Consider the following 20108-nt stretch of genomic DNA (forward strand, 5'->3'; position numbering starts at 1 on the left):
CCCTGCCAAGCGCCATGGGTCGGGATGCTCCAGGCCTTCTGGAGAGAGAGGAAGATGGCAGAGGTGTGAGTCTGCTCAGGCTGACATAGCAGGGTACCACACGCTTGGCAGCTTGAACAGCAGGAATGCATTTCCTCACACTTCTGGCGGCTGGAAGTCCAAGATCAAGGTGTTGGCAGGACGGGTTCCTTCCGAGGGCCTCGCGGGAAGGGTCTGTGTCGGGTGTCCCCCACCGGCTGCCGATGACAGTCTGCTCCCTGTATCTTCACGTGCGCTTCCTCTGTGACCGTCCGTGTTCAAATTTCCTCTTCGTGTAAGGACCCCAGATGATAACAGATTCAGGCTCGCTCTGAATGTCCTGATTTCCACTTAATCACTCTGTAAAGATCTCACCTCCAAATACCGTCACATTCTGAGGAACTGAGGATAGGATTTCAAGATACGTATTTGGTGGGGGCCCGGGGAGGGCCACAGCTGAGCCTGTAATATTAGGGGAGGTGACAGTTTAGAGGATTGGAAAGAAGGTGACAAGGAAAGGGAAGGGAAAGAGTTTAAGGCATCCTGAGCAGGTATTTGAGGTCAGAGGGGGAAACCACAGCCCTGAGGGGCAGTGCCAGGCTCAGGGCACCTCCTAGTTGATGGCCGAACCAGAAGTCGAAGCTGAGGGATTTTTCACGTGTCCTCAGGAAGCTCAGAGCTTCCTTTTGTGGAGGGAGCCGATGGGCCTGGTCGTCTCTGCACTCACCGTGGCGGAGGAGGCAGCGGGCAGCAGGGTCCCCGCGTCAGAGCCACTCCAGAGGGTGACTGGCAGATGGCCACCTCCGAGGAACAGGAGGGCGTCGGCAGGAGGGCTGTGACCTGCTTAGAGGGCAGCCAGCCCTCTCTCTGGAAGGAGCTGGGGCCTGCCGTGGCGTGGGGCAGACAGGCTTTGACCCTCCCCGCCACCCTGCCCTTCCCCCACAAGAGCTGTCCTGCTGCTAAAAGAAACACACCAGGCCCGCAGAGCCGAGTGTTCTTGTGCTCAGTCGGAGAGCTGCAAAAACACGCCCCTCTTGTGTGTTTCTCCTTTGCTCTCAGCTGTCCCCCACACAGTAATCTGACACCAGACGTGTGGGTTTTCCACACAACAATTCTCTGACACTACCTGGGTGTCCTATAGTTAACTCAGTTCTGACACCATCTACCCGGGGTGGCATCAGATCCTACAGGTTAAGGGCCCAGTCCCATAATACTGACCCCCATCCCCCGATTTCAGGCACCGATCACAAATTTCAGGCTATTCCTTGTACTTCTGGCAGACTGGCTGTAGATCAGGGTTCCCAGCTCCTAACCCCATCATAGTGCAAGTTTGGGTTTCAGTGGATGAATTTTGGAGGACCCTGAACTGCCCTTTGTAAAGGAGTGTGCTCCCTCCTCCATCTCAGTTTCCTCCCCTATGCAAGGCGAGGGTGTTACCATGCCATTCTTCTGCTGATCCAAAGAGGCGAGGCAGGTAGGAGAGAGCTTTGGAAGCAGTGATACACGCAGAAACTATAATTCTGGCTCTTTCTGTCCACCTGCTTGCAACCCTTCTTTACACACCGTGCAGGCTCCCCTTGGTGGCCGTGTTTCCCCGGGGAGGTTAATTTTGGTTTTCTTTTTGTTTTGGTTTTATCTGTATGACGGCTTGTTGTAGAAGGAGCGCAGCCCCTGGCATGAGGTAAACCTGGATCCGAGCCCTGAACCCACTGCTCACCAGCTGTGTGACCCGGGGCGGGTTACTCTACCTCTCTGTGCCTTTGCTTGCTCCAGGGATCAGTACGCTGTTGCTCTATGTACCCATGGCTGTAGTGACTGGTGAATCCCCTGGACAGAGTCCATGGGGTCACAAACAGTCAGACACGGCTAAGCGTGTTTCGCATAGTAACAAGAAAGCTTTTTTTTTTTTCCCCGACTAAAATATTCTACCCAAGCAGAAAGTCAGTCATGATCCTTCAAGTTGTTCATTAGTCAAACACAACTTTACTGAGCACCTGCTGTGTGCTGGAGACACGGTTGTAAATCAGGGAGACATGGAGTGCTTGCCCTCGTGGGATCACCAGCTTGGCAAGGGGCACAGGTGCTAACAAAATCAGCATAAATCTGATGGGTGTTACAAAAGCAGCCACCGTAAGGACCTCAGACAAGGAGGTTTAACCGAAACAGCTGATGTTTCCGCCAGGATCAGAATTAGCAGTGAAGGAGGCCAAAGGCGAGCCTCTAGGCAGGGCAGTGCCTGAGGAAATACAGTTAGCAGCTGGAGGGGCTGGAGAAGGCAATGGCACCCCACTCCAGTACTCTTGCCTGGAAAATCCCATGGACAGAGGAGCCTGGTGGGCTGCGGTCCATGGTGTCACTAAGAGTCGGACACAACTGAGTGACTTCACTTTCACTTTTCACTTTCATGCATTGGAGAAGGAAATGGCAACCCACTCCAGTGTTCTTGCCTGGAGAATCCCAGGGACGGGGGAGCCTGGTGGGCTGCCGTCTATGGGGTCGCACAGAGTTGGACACGACTGAAGCTACTTAGCAGCAGCAGCAGCAGCTGGAGGGGCTGGAGCCAAGGTGAGAAACACTGGTACAGGTTGGAATTCCAGCTCTGCTCCTTCCTAGCCATGTGGCCTTGGGTGGCCTAGCTCATCTTCCTGAGCTTGGTTTCCCCATTTGTTAACGGGACCAGTTCCTCAGGCTTGGTTAGCTAGGGTTCAGACTTTGAAATGCCGCTGGCAGAGCCCGGCTTGGAGCTTGCTGGGCCGGGAGGTTGGGAGCTGTTCACAAGGCAGGTGCTGACTTGGTTGTGTAAGGGCGGAGGTGGCATACCAGCTAGGGTGGGCACTGCCACATGATTTTCCAGAGAACACGGCTAAGGATGCTTTGAGTTCTGTCTTCTTCTCCAGGAGGCAACCAGAAGGAAGGGAAAGGAAGGGCGCTGGGAGCCTGACACTGCACCCAGATCTGTGCGTGGATGGGCTGGCCGGGATGAGTCTGGGTGGCCCTCGGGGCAGCCAGAAAGGGGGCCCATCGATGGGGGTGGATTCCAGACTCCCACGTCAAGCCCTGCTGATGTTCGATCTGGGGCCAGGCTTTGATATCATCTCTTCCCACCTCCTCAAGGTGGGAAAACTGATGACCCAGAGGGGAGAAACGTTTTGCTTAAAGTACTACAATGACTCTGGACCCAAGAATCCAGCAAAGCAGAATGGGCGTCCAGGCCACCAGAGGGTCACCTCTGTGAGCAGAGGCATGACTGCCCTTTCAGTGTCGTGTCCCCTGTGCCTGGCCCCTCACGGGTACTCAGTGAGCATTGATCGACTGAGGGATGTAGTGTGGAGAGCACACAGCCTGGGGACTCAGACCCATCTTGAAATCTGTCTCCACTCTGGGCCAGGTCTGCCTTTCTGGGTGAATTTCTACGTGTTGCTGAGCTCAGTTTCCCAAAATAAGACCACAGGTCCAGCTGGTACAGGTCCCTGAGCAGGGATTTGATCTACGGGATCTCAGGGCTGATATTTCATATTGTGCCCCCCCAATTTTTTATATATACTCATTTCATTCATTCATTCATCCACTCAGAAAGTATTTGTGGAGACCTACTATGTACCAGGCCCTGTTCTAGGCTCTGTGGATATAACGGTGAACAAGGCAGACGGGGTCCTGCCCTCGAGGAACTTGTATTCTAGAAGTTGGAGACAGACAGTGAGCAAAGAAATAGTACAGGAAGTACCCTGAAGGAACTATAACGGGATGGAAGAAGTTGGAGGCGGGGTGCTTTAGGTTGCGTAGACGGGGAAGGAGATGACGCTTCATGTGCCATCTCAAAAGAAGCCCACTCTGCAGAGAGCCTGAAAAAGAATTCATCTCAGGGTGAAGTGTGGGGGCAGCAGGAGCCACGGGCCTCAGCCCTGCAGAAAACACGGGGAATGCGAGGAGGGAACACAGTTACCGAACCGTCCCAAGCAACCCGAGAGTGCCGCTCGGGAGCGGAGACAGCGCAGCCGCCTGCGGTGCTCGCTCCCCAGGTAGAGTGGGGTCTCACCCTCCAGTGCCTCTGCCTTCCAGGTGAAGCAGATCATGGAGGAGGCCGTCACGCGCAAGTTTGTCCACGAGGACAGCAGCCACATCATCTCCTTCTGCGGTGAGTCGGTGGCCCCAGGCGGCCTTGAAAAGCAGCTTTCTCTCTGTGGGCTGCCCCAGAGCCATGGCAGCTTTCTTTGAGCAGAGGTCCCCAAAGGTCATGCTTTCGCCGCTTCGTAACTGCAAAGTGTTTTTCAGATTCCAAAGGGACTCCACTAGGGAGTTTGGAAATAGGGAAAAGATTAGAGAAGAGATTAGAAATGACGTCTGTGCTCCGGGAGGACTTCCTGGTGGCTCAGAGGGTAAAGCGTCCGCCCGCAGTGCGGGAGACCCGGGTTCAATCCCTGAGTCGGGAAGATCCCCTGGAGAAGGAAACGGCAACCCACTCCAGCATTCTTGCCTGGAAAATCCCATGAACAGGGGAACCTGGTAGGCTACAGTCCATGGGAGTCACAAAGAGTCGGACACGACTGAGCGACTTCACTTTCCCTTTCACCTTCTGTGCCCCAGGAAGGGGTAATCACGGTCGACTCGGAGAGATGCCTCCCCTCCCGAGGGCTCCTTTCACAGCGACCCCACCCCAGGTGACCGGGGGGCTTGCCTCTGAGGGATGGGCTCCGCGTCCTTTCCTCAGCCAGGTAGAGAGACAGGATGGATGGGGACTTTAAGGAATCAAGAAGCGTGGACACTTCCCGGGGGATCGCTCCCAGCTGGCTCAGCAAAGCAGGCAGGCCCGGGGCTCGGAGTGTGACTCAGCCCTCTCCCTCTCCTTGAACCTGTGAGGCCCCCGCTGCCAGGTGCTCACTGCACCTTCACAATGGCTAGAGCCACGGGCCCCGCATGTCCCTGAAGTCAGGATTCAGCACATACGCAGGGTGTACGTATATATGGGAGTGTTTCTTCCTCCCCGAAGACCTTTTAACCTCATGATTGTGGAGTGTCTCTCCACGAAGGACAAGCTATCATGCCCCTCTCACGGTCTTGGCTCCACAGAGGGGCCCATCAGCTTCCGTCCAGGTGGCTGGGGACACTGCCCATCGGCCCACAGCCATCTGAGCACACGCCACAGCCTGGGAAACCACAGATGTCAGTTCTGCTGTCTGGCTGCCCAGCTCTGCTCAAACCCCATCTCTGCCACTCCTTTGCTGGGTGACCTTGGGCAAGATCTTATTTTTTTAGGGGATATATCTTTAAGTACATGACTATAAATGAAAGTGGAAGTTGCTCAGTCGTGTCTGACTCTTTGCCACCCCATGGACTATGCAGTCCATGGAGTTCTTTCTCCAGGCCAGAATATCAGAGCAGGCAGCCTTTCCCTTCCCCAGGGGGTCTTCCCAACCCAGGGATGGAACCCAGGTCTCCCACATTGCAGATGGATTCTTTACTGGCTGAGCCACAAGGGAAGCCCCCCGCCAAATATATATATATGTACACATACATAAATTATATATTTGGCCACACTGCTTTTCTTGTAGGATCTTAGTTCCCTGAGCAAGGATTGAACCTGGGCCCATGACAGTGAAAGCACTGATTCCTGGACCACCAGGGAATTCCCCAAAAAATATTTTATGTATGTAAAAATACATATATACACATGCCCATATACACACATAAGTATATGGAAATATATATCTCCATCACTTCATGGGAAATAGATGAGGAAACAGTGGAAACAGCGTCAGACTTTATTTTTGGGGGCTCCAAAATCGCTGCAAATGGTGATTGCAGCCATGAAATTAAAAGACGCCTACTCCTTGGAAGGAAAGTTATGACCAACCTAGATAGCATATTAAAAAGCAGAAACATTACTTTGCCAACAAAGGTCCGTCTAGTCAAGGCTATGGTTTTTCCAGTAGTCTTGTATGGATGTGAGAGTCGGACTGTGAAGAAAGCTGAGTGCTGAAGAATTGATGCTTTTGAACTGTGGTGTTGGAGAAGACTCTTGAGAGTCCCTTGGACTGCAAGGAGATCCAACCAGTCCATTCTAAAGGAAATCAGTCCTGGGTGTTCATTGGAAGAACTGATGCTGAAGCTGAAACTCCAGTACTTTGGCCACCTCATATGAAGAGTTGATTCATTGGAAAAGACCCTGATGCTGGGAGGGATTGGGGGCAGGAGGAGAAGGGGATGACAGAGGATGAGATGGTTGGATGGTATCACCAACTCGATGGACGTGAGTTTGGGTAGACTCCGGGAGTTGGTGATGGACAGGGAGGCCTGGCATGCTGTGACTCATGGGATCACAAAGAGTTGGACACGACTGAGCAACTGAACTGAGCTGATATATAAATATAGATACAGATCCCTGGCTTTCTTTTTTCTCCTGGACATTGTTATTTGCAAAAAACTTAATATGCATGTCTGTTTCAGGGCTTGCTAGCATACCTACCAATTAAAGACTTAGAAGATCAAGACCTAGAAGATTTTAGCAAGTGATAAAAATCATAATAATTCTCTAACTCCGATCAAAGTTCAGGGGTGAGAGAAACATGCTGGCATTAAATGAGGCCTGAAGGTTTCCTTTGTCCATTGTTCCTTATGAACCATTGTCAGAAAAAAATGGAACAATGTCTACCAAGCTGAACTAGATCATGAATTTAATCAATGTAAGCAAATGAAAAGTCCTAGATATGTAAGCAAAATCGAAGCTATTTTAAAGATCATCACCCAGGATATTTTAATTCGATGAGCAGATTAGGCAGTATGTGAAGTCTTTTAAAGCCAAGTCATTGCTGACAGCAGCAGCAAGAACAGGACAAGCAATCACCCCAAAACTTCTCAGCATTTCTCCTTACGCGTGGCATGGCCTTGCCAGGCTCTTAACCCTGCACGTGCTGGTATCCTCCTCTGTGAAACGATAGTAACTAGAACAGTGGCCCCATGAGTTTCACTACAGGGATTAGGGGAGGTGAACCTTAACACTGGTCTGACGCCCAGCCCATAGACATGGATTATGCTCCTAGTGCATACCAGAGTGAGTTCCTAGGCTGCTGTGTAAGACGGACAGTCAGAAGATAAAGGCTGCTGAGGGACTTCCCTGGTGGTCCAGTGGCTGAGATGCCACGCTCCCAACGGAGGGCGCCCAGGATCGATCCCCGGTCAGGGAACTGGATCCCTCATGCCACAGCTAAGCGTCCACACGTCGCAACTGAAGATCCCGGTACAACCAAATAAATACATATTAATTTTTAAATTAAAAAAAGCTAAGGCTGCTGAAAGTATCAGATATGTAAGATAGAGGCCATCAGAATGGCGTGCACAGGGCCTGTTTCTTAGAAGGGAACAGTGAGGGGCAGAAAGGGAAAGTTATTTGCCTGAGGTCACACAGCAAGTTAGTGGTAGAACCCAGGCTACACCCCGGGTCTCTTGTTTGAGGAGGGCTGGACAGAGCCTCCAGGGGAGACACAGAAATTGGGAGATTATGACTGAAACCTCTCTTCAAAGGGCCTTGGTGGAGGCATAGATGTTGTGAGCACACCTTGGGCTCAGACGTGGGTATGAATCCCGGCTCCATCACTTATTTGCTGGGTGGCCCTGGCAATTCAGTTCACCTCTGGAAGCCTCAGTTTCTACATCTGGAAAACGGATGGTTTTCCTTTCTGCCTGGCCATGGCAGAGATTGAATGTTAGCTGTTACTGAAGGCACAGTAATGACATCAGTGTGGTTCTTTTAACTGAAATAAAGCTAGGCAGTCGCACAGTCCCGGCTCGCCTCCCTCAGCGAGAGGAGTAATAGCTAACCTTCATGAAGCGCACACACGTGCCAGGCTCTGAGCAAAGCACTTTCCATGCATTTTTCCCCATCTTATCCTGACAGCAACCTTATGAGGTTACTGTTCATACTATCCCGTTTTACAGATGAGGAAACTGAGACATGCGGAGGGGAAGTGATTCCCCTCACCCCATCACACAGCTGGTTAGTGGACAGGAGAAGATGCGAACAGAGGTGCTCTGACCCAGGGCAGCAAGCCTGGGTTCACCACCAGGCCCTCTTGCTCCCTTTTGAGGGGCTGGACGGTGGAGAGACATACAAGCTTTTCACTATGATGCGATCATAGTGATGCTATCATGAAATTCGTGACTTTGGGGACCCCAGACCTTCAAGGCACCTATGTGTGACCGAGAAAGCCCAGAACCAGGCTGGGCATGGGGGGGGAGGGTCATGGGCGGGGCCTGCTGACCGCGGTGTCCCTGCAGCGGCCGTGGAGGCCTGCGTCCTGCACGGGTTGCGGAGGCGGGCGGCTGGCTTCCTGCGCAGCAACAAAATCGCAGCTCTCTTCATGAAAGTGGGCAAGAGCTTCCCGCCGGCCGAGGAGCTGAGCCGCAAGGTGCAGGACCTGGAGCAACTGATTGAGAGCGCGTGAGTGCTGAGCGCGGGGTATGGGCTGGGGCGCCCCAGTGGGCAGCCGGTGCTCCTCCCTGGGCTCCGCAAGAGCCTGTGCCTCCCAGCACCCTCTCCACTCTCCATTCTGCTCCTCAAAGCTGCCAGGGCCTTTCGTGCCCACACTGTACCCTCCACCCAGTTCACACCCCTAACCTTCCGTGGTGGTTCCCTTGTCATCCCCAGGGATGGCAACGTCCTCTAACTAGTAGTAAATTCTAACCCTCGCCCCATTTTCTCTTTTGTATCACTCTGCTTATCTTCCCAATTGTTATTACCACCTATAATTTTTCATTCATTCATTTACTGTTAACCTGACTGTTATCGGTCTCCCCCACTGGCCTCTGAACTCCTTGAGGATAGGCAGCTGCACTTATGCTGCTCCCCATTCGGTCACCAGTGTCTGGGACAGCACCCAGCACCCGGGAAATGCCCAGGAAACGATTGTTGAATGAGTAAGTGCCTACTGAGCCAGGCCTGTGCCAAATGCAGGCCGATCAAAGTTTAACATAACCACGTGGCCTCCGTCGGCATGGATCTGATGCTCTAATCACGTGGCCTCCATCTGCGTGGATCTGATGCTCACGGTGAAGTGGCCATTTATAGGGGCATTGTCTTAGTGGCTCATGGCCTGAAAATGCGTAAATGAGTGCCTCCCACCAGAACCACCCCGAGTCCCAACTGCACAACCAAGCCCCCAACCTGGAGCCTGGTCAGGGGTGGCGAATAGGTTTCATCCCTAGTTGGTGCTGGTGGCTGTGAGGTGGAGAGCTCTGGCTGTAAGGCCAGAGCTCATTGCTTTTACAAGAGCCCAGAGACCAGCAGAGAACTGCCTTGTGGAAAGTTCTGAAGCTGTGAGTGGGCTTCGTGGGAAAGAGTGCATAGACTGATTAGCCACATGTGTTTCGGGCAAGAGAAGGGAGAGGCAGACAGGCATGCCATGAGTCTGCCCTCGCTGCCATGAGTGGCCACTCCACTTCACTGGGAGAGAAATGGCCCTTTCCTTGCCCTTCAGACTCTGCCAGCCCAGGGCTGCTGGCCAGAACTGCATGATGGGCAGCACTCTGGACTTGGCATTGCGAGTTCCCCTTCGGAATCTGACTCTTCAGCCACCTGGTCTTTAGTCCCTCTGCTAAATTCCCAGGTGTCTGCTGATAGCTTCTTAAAGGGGTGGATTTCCATGGACCTTCCATAACATTGGGAACAACTTTGTAATGGAGAAATGAGAGATGTCCATTCCAGGGGCCCATTCACTCATTTTTGCAATCGGTCTTTTATGGACTTATTTACTGAGCCCCCATACACACCAGGCACTCTGCTGGACCCCAGAGATACAGGTGTGAAACAGGGCCAAAGCTTGCCAAGTGGTAGACTCTCGGTGTTTTATTTAAAAAGCAGTTGAATTGCATAATCCATGCCTTTGAGGTCCCCATTGTGGAGGGGAAGACAGAGAAGTGAGCCAGAAGTTAAGCTGCAGAGATCCAGGGAACACAGAGGAGGGGCCCCTCCCAGTTTCAGCTGGCTCATGAGGGCTTCCTGTCGGAGGGGGTGCCCTCCCTGAGACCTCAAGAGTGAGTAGAGTTCAACCAGATAATAGAGTGGGGAGGGAAGCCAGAAAGAAGCAGCAGCTCACAGAAAGTCCTCAGATGAAAGCTTGGCAGCTTCAGGGATCTGCAGAGATCTCTGGCGGGATCCTGGGGTCAGAGGCAGGGAGTGGAAAGGAGGTGGCTGGAGAGGTGGACAGGGGCAAGGTTGTGGAGCACCCTGCTTGTCGTGTTATAAAGCTTGCTTCTCCAGAGCAATGGTGGAGCCTCCAAAATGAGAGAAGAATCCAATACTCTTCTTGGCCAGCACTCCTTTCCAGCTGGGAGAGAGAAAGTAAGAGACAGAGAGATTTCAGTATGAGAATCTGGCTCACTCATCACCAGTGTATGAAAGGGTCAGTTTTACCCCGTCTTCACACTCGCTGGGTGTTGTTATTTTTCCAACTCTTTTCCCATTCTCCAGGAGCAGTGTGGGCTCCTGCTGCTGTTCTAGTTGCCGTTCTTTCATTTCTTAGAGGAGTTGGACACTTTCCTATTTGCATATTGATCCTGTTGGATTTCCTCTGTTGTGAGTATCTGTTCTCTTCGTTTGCTGGTCTCAAAGGCGAAATCAGATCCAGGGCCTCCAGGAGAATGTGCGAAAGCTGCCAAAACTCCCCAACCTGTCCCCGCTTGCCATCAAGCACCTGTGGATCCGCACGGCCTTGTTTGAGAAGGTCCTGGACAAAATTGTTCATTACCTTGTGGAAAACAGCAGGTGAGTGGAAGAAACACACTTGGTGCACTCTGCTTCCACCTGCTGGCGATCTTGGAAATTGCGCCCTCGCTCGCAGAGCTGCTTTCTTTTCGCCCTCTTGATATATACACTGGATTTGAAAGTGACTAATAAGGACCTCCTGGTTGTTTGACTCTAAACTAGCCAAGCTTAGAACCTTGGGACGACTTGGGTGCTTAATAGCAATGCAGGATCTTCAGAATTGGGGTGGGGTGTAAGGATCTTGCAGTCTTAAGAGATGTTTCTTTTCCCGTGAGTTAAGCCCACAGTCCATTCACTGTGTGACCCTAGGGGAGTCATTTAGCTTCTCTGTGCCCCTGCTGTGTCTTCTGGTGAGTGGGGCAGGATGGGAATCGCTGCCACTCTGGAGAAGAGGCGAGAAAAGGAGTTAGTGAGTACACAGCATTTTGGAAAGGCCTAGGGGTATTTTTTACATTTCCTCTCCTAGCTCAGATTGGCCTGGTATAGAGGTTTTATGGGGTCGCACAGTGTCGGACACGACTGAAGCGACTTAGCAGCAGCCGCAGAGGTTTTATAGTGTGAGTCCTCTTGGCATGCATTCATCTGTGGATCTGTTTACTCATCCACTAAATAATTAATGAGCATTTACGATGCCAGGCACCAACCTAGATGTTGAGGATACACTGGTCTTGCCTGTCATGTTAAAGAAGTTGGATATTATGAAGAGAGCAGTGAGGAGCTCCTGGCAGATCTATGATCTGAGAGTCCTCACGGCCAGCACTCCTTTCCTTTGCCCGTTTGCTAGGAAAATATGTGTGAACGTGCAGAGCAAAGCGCTTCCCCTCACGAAGCTCGCATTTAGCAGGGAGAACAGACCCTCGGTAATCGTGCTAATCTGTGATGAGTGTGCCAGGACGGATGATGGGTGGCGATTAGTTTCCTCTGGGTAGTCAGGGAAAGTGTCCTGGAAGATGGGACAGTCAAACTTCAATTTGAAGGACGTGTTAACCAGCAGAAGTTACCCAGCAGAAGGGTGTGGGGAAGAGTGTTCCCAGCGGAGGAAACAGCAGGCACAAAGGCCCGGAGGCTGGAGAGGAACTGAAAGAAATTCAGGCTCCAGAGCTCCAGTTAACCTCTTCACCTTCTAGTAATTTATAGCACCTCTCTGCCCCCTGCCTTGCTGCGGGTCGAGGGTCTATGTAGTTACTGCCTTTGGCACATGAGCCTGAGTTTTCCTGCTGGAAACATTGGTCATGTTTATTTAGTGGTTTATTCGAGTAGCTTATTTATTTATTTATTAGTTTATTAGGGTTTCCAAGGTGGCTCAGATAGTAAAGAATCTGCCTGCAAGGCTGGAGACCCGAGTTCAATCCCCGGATCAGGAAGATCCCCTGGAGAAAGAAATGGCTGCCCTCTCCAGTATTCCTGCCTGGGGGATTCCATGGACAGAGAGCCTGGCAGGCCCCAGTCCATGGGGTCACAAAGAGTTGGACATGACTGAGCATCTAAGACACAGAGTAGCAATACCAACGCACTGTTTCTTCATTAAACAGTTTGGATTTTAGATCCACACAGAATTGAAACAGTAGTACAGAGAATTCTTGCCTACCCTAAGTGTTAACATCGTGCATAACCATAGTACAAGTCTCAAAACCAAGAAATTGCCATTGGCATAGTATGTTAACCAAACTCACTTTTTTTTTTTTTTTGCTATATAATTCTATGAAACTTTAATACATGGCTAGTTTCATAAAACCCAACACCACACTCAGGCTACAGAATACTATACCAAAGAACCCATCACCCTGAAGAGACTCCCTGGGGTTGCCCTCTAAGTCACATCTTGCTCCCATCTATGCCTGCGATTTTTAAGGCATTATTTCCAGGTTATGGTCACATAACTGTGCTGATTTGGGAAACAGAAGCTGAGCTGTGGACTGGAAAGTGTCTCTAAGTATTAGCTTCAGATCTGACACCAAAATGTATCAACTTGACATTGAGCATGTCCAGAGCATGTCATTCTGCTGCAGTCAGGGTTCTGGATGACTGAAGATTTCTTTGGGGTGATATTACAATCATGTTGCCGCATTTAGTGAGAACCTCTCCTGATGTCGGAACTTAATACATGTAGTTGGACATTTATTCCTCCCAGCAGCCCTGGGTGGGTGAGTTCTGTCTTTCTTCCTGTTTTATAGCTAAGGACACTGAAGCTCAGAGAGGGTAGTCACCTGTCTAGGGACACACAGGGAGGGAGGAGCCAGGCTGGGCTCCCAGTTAGTATGTCCAACTCTAGATTCTGGCCTCTTCACCCCCTGCTGTTGAACGAGAAGAAGAGCTGAACTGGCTGGATGTAGCCTACATCTACCTGCTGTGTGGCCTCAGGCAAGTCACTTACCTTCTCTGGGCCTTTCCATTCTGGAGTTATGTTTCTAGACTGTATGAATTTGCAAAGAATTTGAGGCCAGGACACAACAATGCTGGATGGCATCATGGACTCGATGCAAGTGAGTCTCAGTGAACTCCGGGAGATGGTAATGGACAGGGAGGCCTGGCATGCTGCAATTCATGGGATCACAAAGAGTCGGACACGACTGAGTGACTGATCTGATCTGATCTGGTGACAAAGACGGTAAATAATCCATCTGCAATACAGGAGACCTGGTTCGAAAAGATCCCCTGGAGAAGGGAATGACTCCCCGCTCCAGTATTCTTGCCTGGAGAATGCTATGGACAGAGGAGCCTGACAGTCCATGGGGTCCCAAAGAGTCGGACACACACACGTTACCTCAAACGAACAAAAACGGAAACCATTCAGCACAAACACCGTACTGACAGCATTGCGTTGCTATTTGGAGAGTCGGAGGCCAGGAGGCATTTCTGAGCATGTCAGGCCAGCATCATCTGCACTGGTTACCCAGATGGGAAGGCCTGTTAGTACAGCTTTCAGGGACACACCACAGCTAAAATGTGTTTTATTGCCTCGATAACATTAGAAGGGCAGACGTCATCTGAGCCTCTAAGTGACTTCCTGTCTGAGATGGAAAATGCAAGAGAACCAGACAGATTCAGCCAGGCCTCAACAGCCTTCTAATGATTGTTGCTGTTATTATCATTAAGGCTCTTCCACAGCCTTTGTATTAGGCAGTTACAGCCAAGTGCCGTGCTAAGTGCCTGACACCTGTTATCGCTCTCAAACGTCCTTAGGCAGCCCATAATATTATCATTATGCCCATTTTACAGATGGGGCAGTTGAGGCTCACAGCAGTAACTGGGTGACCAGAGGGACATTGAACCCAGTCTGTCGGCTCTCAACCATCAGGCTGTAGTTGGCTGTGCGCCCTCTGCTGGTCACCATCCAACCCTGCATGTCCTTTCCTCTCTTGCTAGTAAGTATTACGAGAAGGAAGCTCTCCTGATGGACCCGGTGGACGGCCCCATCCTTGCGTCTTTGCTGGGTAAGTGGCCTAGCCAGTGCTCTGAGCCTCATCTGGATCTCGGTCTCGGCTCCAGGGGGCATCTCCGCAGGGCCTGTCTCGCCCCCCTCCAGCCTCCCACCTTCAAAACTGCTCCCTGCCTCTCGCTTTCAAGCTCTCGTGCTGGTCCCTGTTTGGCAGGAGCCTGGGGTACCCTAGCTGCTGGAGGGAAGGGGTGGGGAAATAAGTGGTCCTTCTGGTGGGAAAAGAGAAGGAGGACTCTCCTGGGCGATGGGCTCCCAGCCCCGTCTGCTCCGCAGTGGGGCCCTGCGCCCTGGAGTACACCAAGATGAAGACGTCCGACCACTTCTGGACGGACCCCTCGGCCGATGAGCTCGTCCAGAGGCACCGCATCCACAGCTCGCACCTGAGGCAGGACTCGCCCACCAAGCGTCCGGCCCTCTGCGTGAGTGGGGAGGGACGGTGGGGCTCCGGGGCGGGGGCACTCCGGCTGAGTTCTGGACTGGGCATGGAGGTAGGGAGCGGACTGGGGCCTTGAAGGTCACTTCAGGCCTCACCCGCCACCTCCCCTCACATTGCCAGATCCAGAAAAGGCATTCGAGCGGCAGCATGGACGACCGGCCCTCCCTCTCTGCCCGTGACTATGTGGAGTCCCTGCATCAGAACTCCCGTGCCACCCTGCTCTACGGCAAGAACAACGTTCTGGTCCAGCCGGTGAGAGGCCCCATCTCGGGCCCAGGGCTTCCACTGCGGGTCTGGCTCCAGGTTACAGAGGAGGGGAATCCCTGGGGGCCCAGGTTGCTCATCCATCTATCCATCCGTCCACTCACTGATCTGCCTGTTCATTCATCTGCCAATATCTCCATCTCTCCGTCTGTTCACCCGCAGGATGGTATGTCCTTCTATTCAATCATCCATCCCTTCATCTGTCAGTATCCCGCCCAGCCAGCCGGTCAGCTCTCTTCCAGCCTCTGTATTCACCCATCCCTCTGTTCATGCATCCGTTCACCATTTTTTATCCATCTGCCTGTATTTATATCCACCCAGCCACCTATCCATTCATCCATCCATCTATCCACCATTACGTCCATGCGTAAATCCATCCATCCTACCCGTCATCAACTCCACCCATCAATCATCCAGCCACCCATCTTTAACCTCCATCTGTCCATCTGTCCATTTGTTTTCCAGTCCATCTACCCACTGCCTGTCCACCCCGCTGTCTTATCTATCATCCTCCCTTGTCATCACTCACTCCCTCAGTTCCCTCATCTGTGCTGAACCTGCTCTGCACGGGGTGCTTAGGATATCAAGGGGAACGTCTTCACAGCCAGTATTTATGGAGTGCAGATACTGGTGTGTATGTAGGAAGGAAGCAGCCTTCCTGTGTACACAGTCACTTTTCCAATCAGATCACAGTCTATCATCTTTTCGAAGACATTTTAAAAAGCCCCCATAGTCTGCGTGTGGAGTAAAAACCATTACACAGAACCTCACTGAGGGGTCAACAATATAAACGTCTGTAACTGAGTCTGCACGAGATTGGGCAAGAATGACTATGTCACAGTTGTAAGATAACTGCTGATTATAAGAGGCATCCCCACTTTAGGTGCATTAAAATGTAAAGAAACAATTGTGCGCCTTAGAATCGATGGAATACGGCAAGGATGCTGCCTCCTGGGGTTGCAATGTGGTTGAGATGATACTGATGGAGCAGAGCCAGGCTCGGCACACCCTTAGTGCTCAGTAAATGTTGGTTGTCTGTCTCCACATGTTTTGGGGGTGGGTCTGCAGGGAGGAGGGCTGCCGCTTACATGTGAGTCTTGGAGCCCCCTCCACCGCACCCCACTTGGGATAAAGCAGAGCAAGTGCGAAGCTCAGCAGATGAATTGGGAAGGCGGAGGATGGAGCTGCTGGGCGGGGAGCATGGAGCGGGTATCTGGGGAGGGGCTTCTGGGTAACATCTGTGGGATGGGACATGGAGCTCAGCTGCGCTCTTTCTCCCTTAAGACTGGCCACAGTGATGGCAGACAAATGCCTTCTGTTTTGGAAAAGGTATTGTTGAAAGGGCAGAGCTCCGTTCCTTGTTCTAAAGACCACCCCCCTTTGCATTAGGGCCCTGGGTAGAGTGGGTGGCTTTCACAGCTGGACCCTGTAGAACCAAACCCATCCTGGTGGTTGGTTGCAGAAGGCTTTGTTTCGCACAGCCACCTGGAGGGAGGGTCAGGGTCTTCCCAGCGGACATGGCCTTGGAGGGAATGAGCCAGCCTCGTGTGTGTGCCTCTGGTTGTGTGCCCGCGAGTCCCATAGGCCAGGGCTTGTGTCCACTGTGGCTCTGGCACCACGACCAGGCCTGAGTCCTCCTTTCTCTGCAGAGAGATGACATGGAGGCTGTGCCGGGGTACCTGTCCCTGCACCAGACGGCTGACGTCATGACCTTGAAGTGGACGCCCAACCAGCTGATGAACGGGTCTGTGGGGGACCTGGACTATGAGAAGAGGTAAGTCCCTCCCTTCCCCTTAACACAGGGACGATTGCGCCCTGTCCCTTGTGCCCCGCCCCTGGCCCTGATCTGTCTGGTTGTTATGGGCATGTGGCCCAGCCTCCCTGCAGCTGTGGCCTCATGGGTAATTCATGGGATCTGAGAACCAACTGGAAGAGTCTTAGGGGATGGGAATTAGGCAGTGCCTTGAGCAAACACCGCAGGGAGAGAGAAATACTCACAAAGATCTTGTAAGCCCAGAAATGGCAATACTCCCCGGTCTCCAGCCCCGTTACCCATCACCCAATGCAGAAGGAAGCTGGAGGTGTTGGTTGTGAGCATCTCGTCCAGGGCTCCTGGATGCCCTGTGAGTTATAAGGCCCAACAAAGGCCTTGGAGTCATGCTCCTGAGACACCTGGTGGCCGAGGATTCTATTATTATCGCACATGTTCTTGACTCCCTCAAGACTTTCGCTTATGGGGAATTTCTAACAAAAAGGGCTTCCCTGATAGCTCAGCCGGTAAAGAATCCGCCTGCAATGCGGGACACCTGGGTTCGATCCCTGGGTTGGGAAGATCCCCTGGAGAAGGGAAAGGCTACCCACTCCAGTATTCTGACCTGGAGAATTCCATGGACTATGGGGTCGCAAAGAGTCGGACACGACTGAGCTACTTTTCACTTTTTCACTTTCTAACATAAAAGTAGAAAGAACTCAAGCACCCATCACACAGCCCTAACAACCTGCCCCTCACCCTCCTCTGCCCTGCGCATTGTCCTGCAGTAGCAAACAGACGTCACAGGATTATAGGATTTTATCTAGAAGTTCATAGACATACTTGTAAACATGAATGTAAATATATGTATGTGTATATACATATATGTGTTTATATACATATGTATGTATGCGTGTGTGTGTGTGTGTGTGTGTGTGTGTGTGTGTGTATATAGAATAAGGACTTTCTTCCAGGGCCGTAAACACAGCACGGTTACTTGATGTTAAGCCTCAGTGCGATTACTGCCAGGCTTTGGTGTGATTAATATTCTCTAAGCTGATCACTTCCTGAGCAGAGGTTTCCATCTGTCCTCAGAGAGGGTCATTGGGAGGTACAGTCAGTCCTCAGCTGGGCCAGATTATTCAACTCCAGCCAGCCACCTGAGTTTCTGATGGAGAAATCCTCTAGGAGCCAGGAAACACTCTTGCCCTTGAACCTTATCTCACCTTATTCATCTGAAACCTCAATATCAGACCTTCTGTGACCTCCCAGCTGAGTTCAGATTGCACGGAGCCCTGAATCTCCTTCTTAGAGCATTCACAAAATTGTAATAAATCTGTCCCTACTTGTGTTCTGACTGTCCCACCCTTTGGATCTCAGTTCTGTGAAGGCAAGGAATCTGTCTTGCTCACATCTTCTCTCCAGCGTCTGCTGGTGACAGAAAACCAAACTCAAGCTGCCTGAAGCGTTGGCTCAAATAAACGAGAAAAATGCAGGGGTGGTGGCTTCAGGCGTGGCTGGATCCAGGGACTCAAGCGAGGAGTCCCTGACCTCTTTCCGTCTCTTGGCTCTACTTCCCTGACTGTTGACTCCATTCACAGGCAGGCTCTTCTTGCGCCAGGCCCTCTCTATCTCCAGACTTCTGTCTGCCTTACCACTACTCTCCGAGCAGAAAGAAGCCCTTCTTCCCCAGAGAGTTCTCACATAGATCTAATAATTGAGTCTCACTGGTTCTGCTTGGGTCAGGGTCTGGAACAGTGTCATATGACGGTCAGCCAAGCCAGGGTCTGGAGTCCTGAAGGGGGAGGGTAGGAGAGGTCAGCCTTGTGTAGGGGGAACGTTGGAAAACTGGGATTCTGGAGCCAGAAGAAGGGGAGGTAGAGCCTGGGAAGCCTGGGGACATGGATGTTGGGGGCTAGGGGGTCCTGGTGAGGAGGGTGGAGGAGCCTGCGGGTGGGGCTTCCCCGTGGCGAGTGGGACAGGCATCCTGCAAGCCTGGCCCTCCCGCCCCTTGCAGCGTCTACTGGGACTACGCCATGACCATCCGCCTGGAGGAGATCGTCTACCTGCACTGCCACCAGCAAGGTAGGGCCCGCGGGCAGACAAGGGCCTCTCCCCACCCCCTTCTCACCTGTGCAGCCTCAGACGAGCGGCCTCACCTCTCTGAGCCAATGGGGGTAGTAACAGTACCTGCTCACGGGATTGTTGTGAGGGTCAAGTGACATTTGTTAAGGGCTCAGCGTCAAAGCCATGTGTCAGGCGCGGTCCTCACTATTCACGTGCCTGCTGTTTCATTGTTGCTACAGCCCAGTGCTAGGGGCACCGTCGTTCCCATCTTAGAGCCGAGGAAGCAGCATGGCACACAGACAGCCTTTCTAAGCTCCCTAGTCTGGTCCCAAATCCAGGCCTTTGTCCCTCCAAGATCAGTGTTCTGAAAATCGATGATTTATAACTGGAGTTTATAGCTCAAAGAAGGTATATTCTGAATAAGCCAAAGGCCATCCTGCTTTAGAAAGCAAGGAATCTGCGCTTCACCAAGGCACAGAAGACAGTGGTTTCAGCCTATTTAATGAAACACACCTGGGTTCAAATCCGGGCTCTGCTATTCACCAGCTGTGTGACCTTGGGCAAGTGACATAACCTCTCTGGGCCTCAGTTTTATCATTTGCAAAACAGGCAATAATAGATATGCCTCACAGGGCTGTTTTGAGTATTACAATAAGACAGTGCCTTTAATGTGCTGTGTATGTGTATAGTAAGTGCTTAAGGCATGTAACGCATGCTAGCAAGAGTCAGTTATGCCCTGCAGAGGGATCTATCTGACGGCCTCCATACAGAGACAGGCCAGGTCAACCTGTTGGGGGTGTTTCAGGGGGGCATCATCTTCCTTTGTTGGGTGGCTGCAGGGAGGCCACCCACCTTCGTCTTGGCCTTGGCCTCTCATTCTCCAGTCGATGGCCGTGGCGGGTAGGATGAGGGAGACTCAGAGGAGGTGAAAACTGCCCCGACCTTCTGCCCGGGCCTTTCCCAGAGCCTCGGAGCAGGACCCCGGGTCTAGCTGGGAACGTCTGGGGAGGAGGGGGCATCCCCACGCCTCATCGTGACTTCCTGCCGGGTCTCCTCTGGCTGGGTCGCGGCGGCAGTGGACAGCGGCGGGACGGTGGTGCTGGTCAGCCAGGACGGGATCCAGAGGCCGCCCTTCCGCTTCCCCAAGGGAGGGCACCTCCTGCAGCTCCTCTCGTGCCTGGAGAACGGGCTGCTCCCCCACGGGCAGCTGGACCCGCCGCTGTGGTCTCAGCGGGGGAAGGTGAGTGATTGTGGGGGCCCAGGGAGGCAGGGCTGGGAGTCAGCTGTGGGAAGTGGCCCTTCTTGCCTTCGGGCCCTTGTGTGGCTGCGTGGGCTCAGGCACGCCCCACAGGGACCCCTGGGCTGTGTGGGTTGCGGG

At 52.3% G+C, this 20108-nt stretch overlaps 1 protein-coding gene across 4 annotated transcripts in view; it reads left to right on the plus strand.

The window, feature by feature from the left end:
• Positions 1-20108, plus strand: part of SGSM1 (small G protein signaling modulator 1) — a 74795-nt gene that overhangs the window by 20541 nt on the left and 34146 nt on the right. For all 4 annotated transcript variants that reach the window (XM_069558288.1, XM_069558290.1, XM_069558287.1 and 1 more), the window contains exons 3-11: positions 4078-4153; positions 8290-8452; positions 10622-10774; positions 14141-14208; positions 14487-14632; positions 14770-14901; positions 16563-16687; positions 18681-18748; positions 19807-19970. In XM_069558288.1, coding sequence (XP_069414389.1) covers positions 4078-4153; positions 8290-8452; positions 10622-10774; positions 14141-14208; positions 14487-14632; positions 14770-14901; positions 16563-16687; positions 18681-18748; positions 19807-19970 — 1095 coding nt within the window. The remainder of the gene's footprint in view (positions 1-4077; positions 4154-8289; positions 8453-10621; positions 10775-14140; positions 14209-14486; positions 14633-14769; positions 14902-16562; positions 16688-18680; positions 18749-19806; positions 19971-20108) is intronic.

This window comes from Ovis canadensis, chromosome 17 (genome assembly GCF_042477335.2).
Source record: "Ovis canadensis isolate MfBH-ARS-UI-01 breed Bighorn chromosome 17, ARS-UI_OviCan_v2, whole genome shotgun sequence".
NCBI lineage: Eukaryota > Metazoa > Chordata > Mammalia > Artiodactyla > Bovidae > Ovis > Ovis canadensis.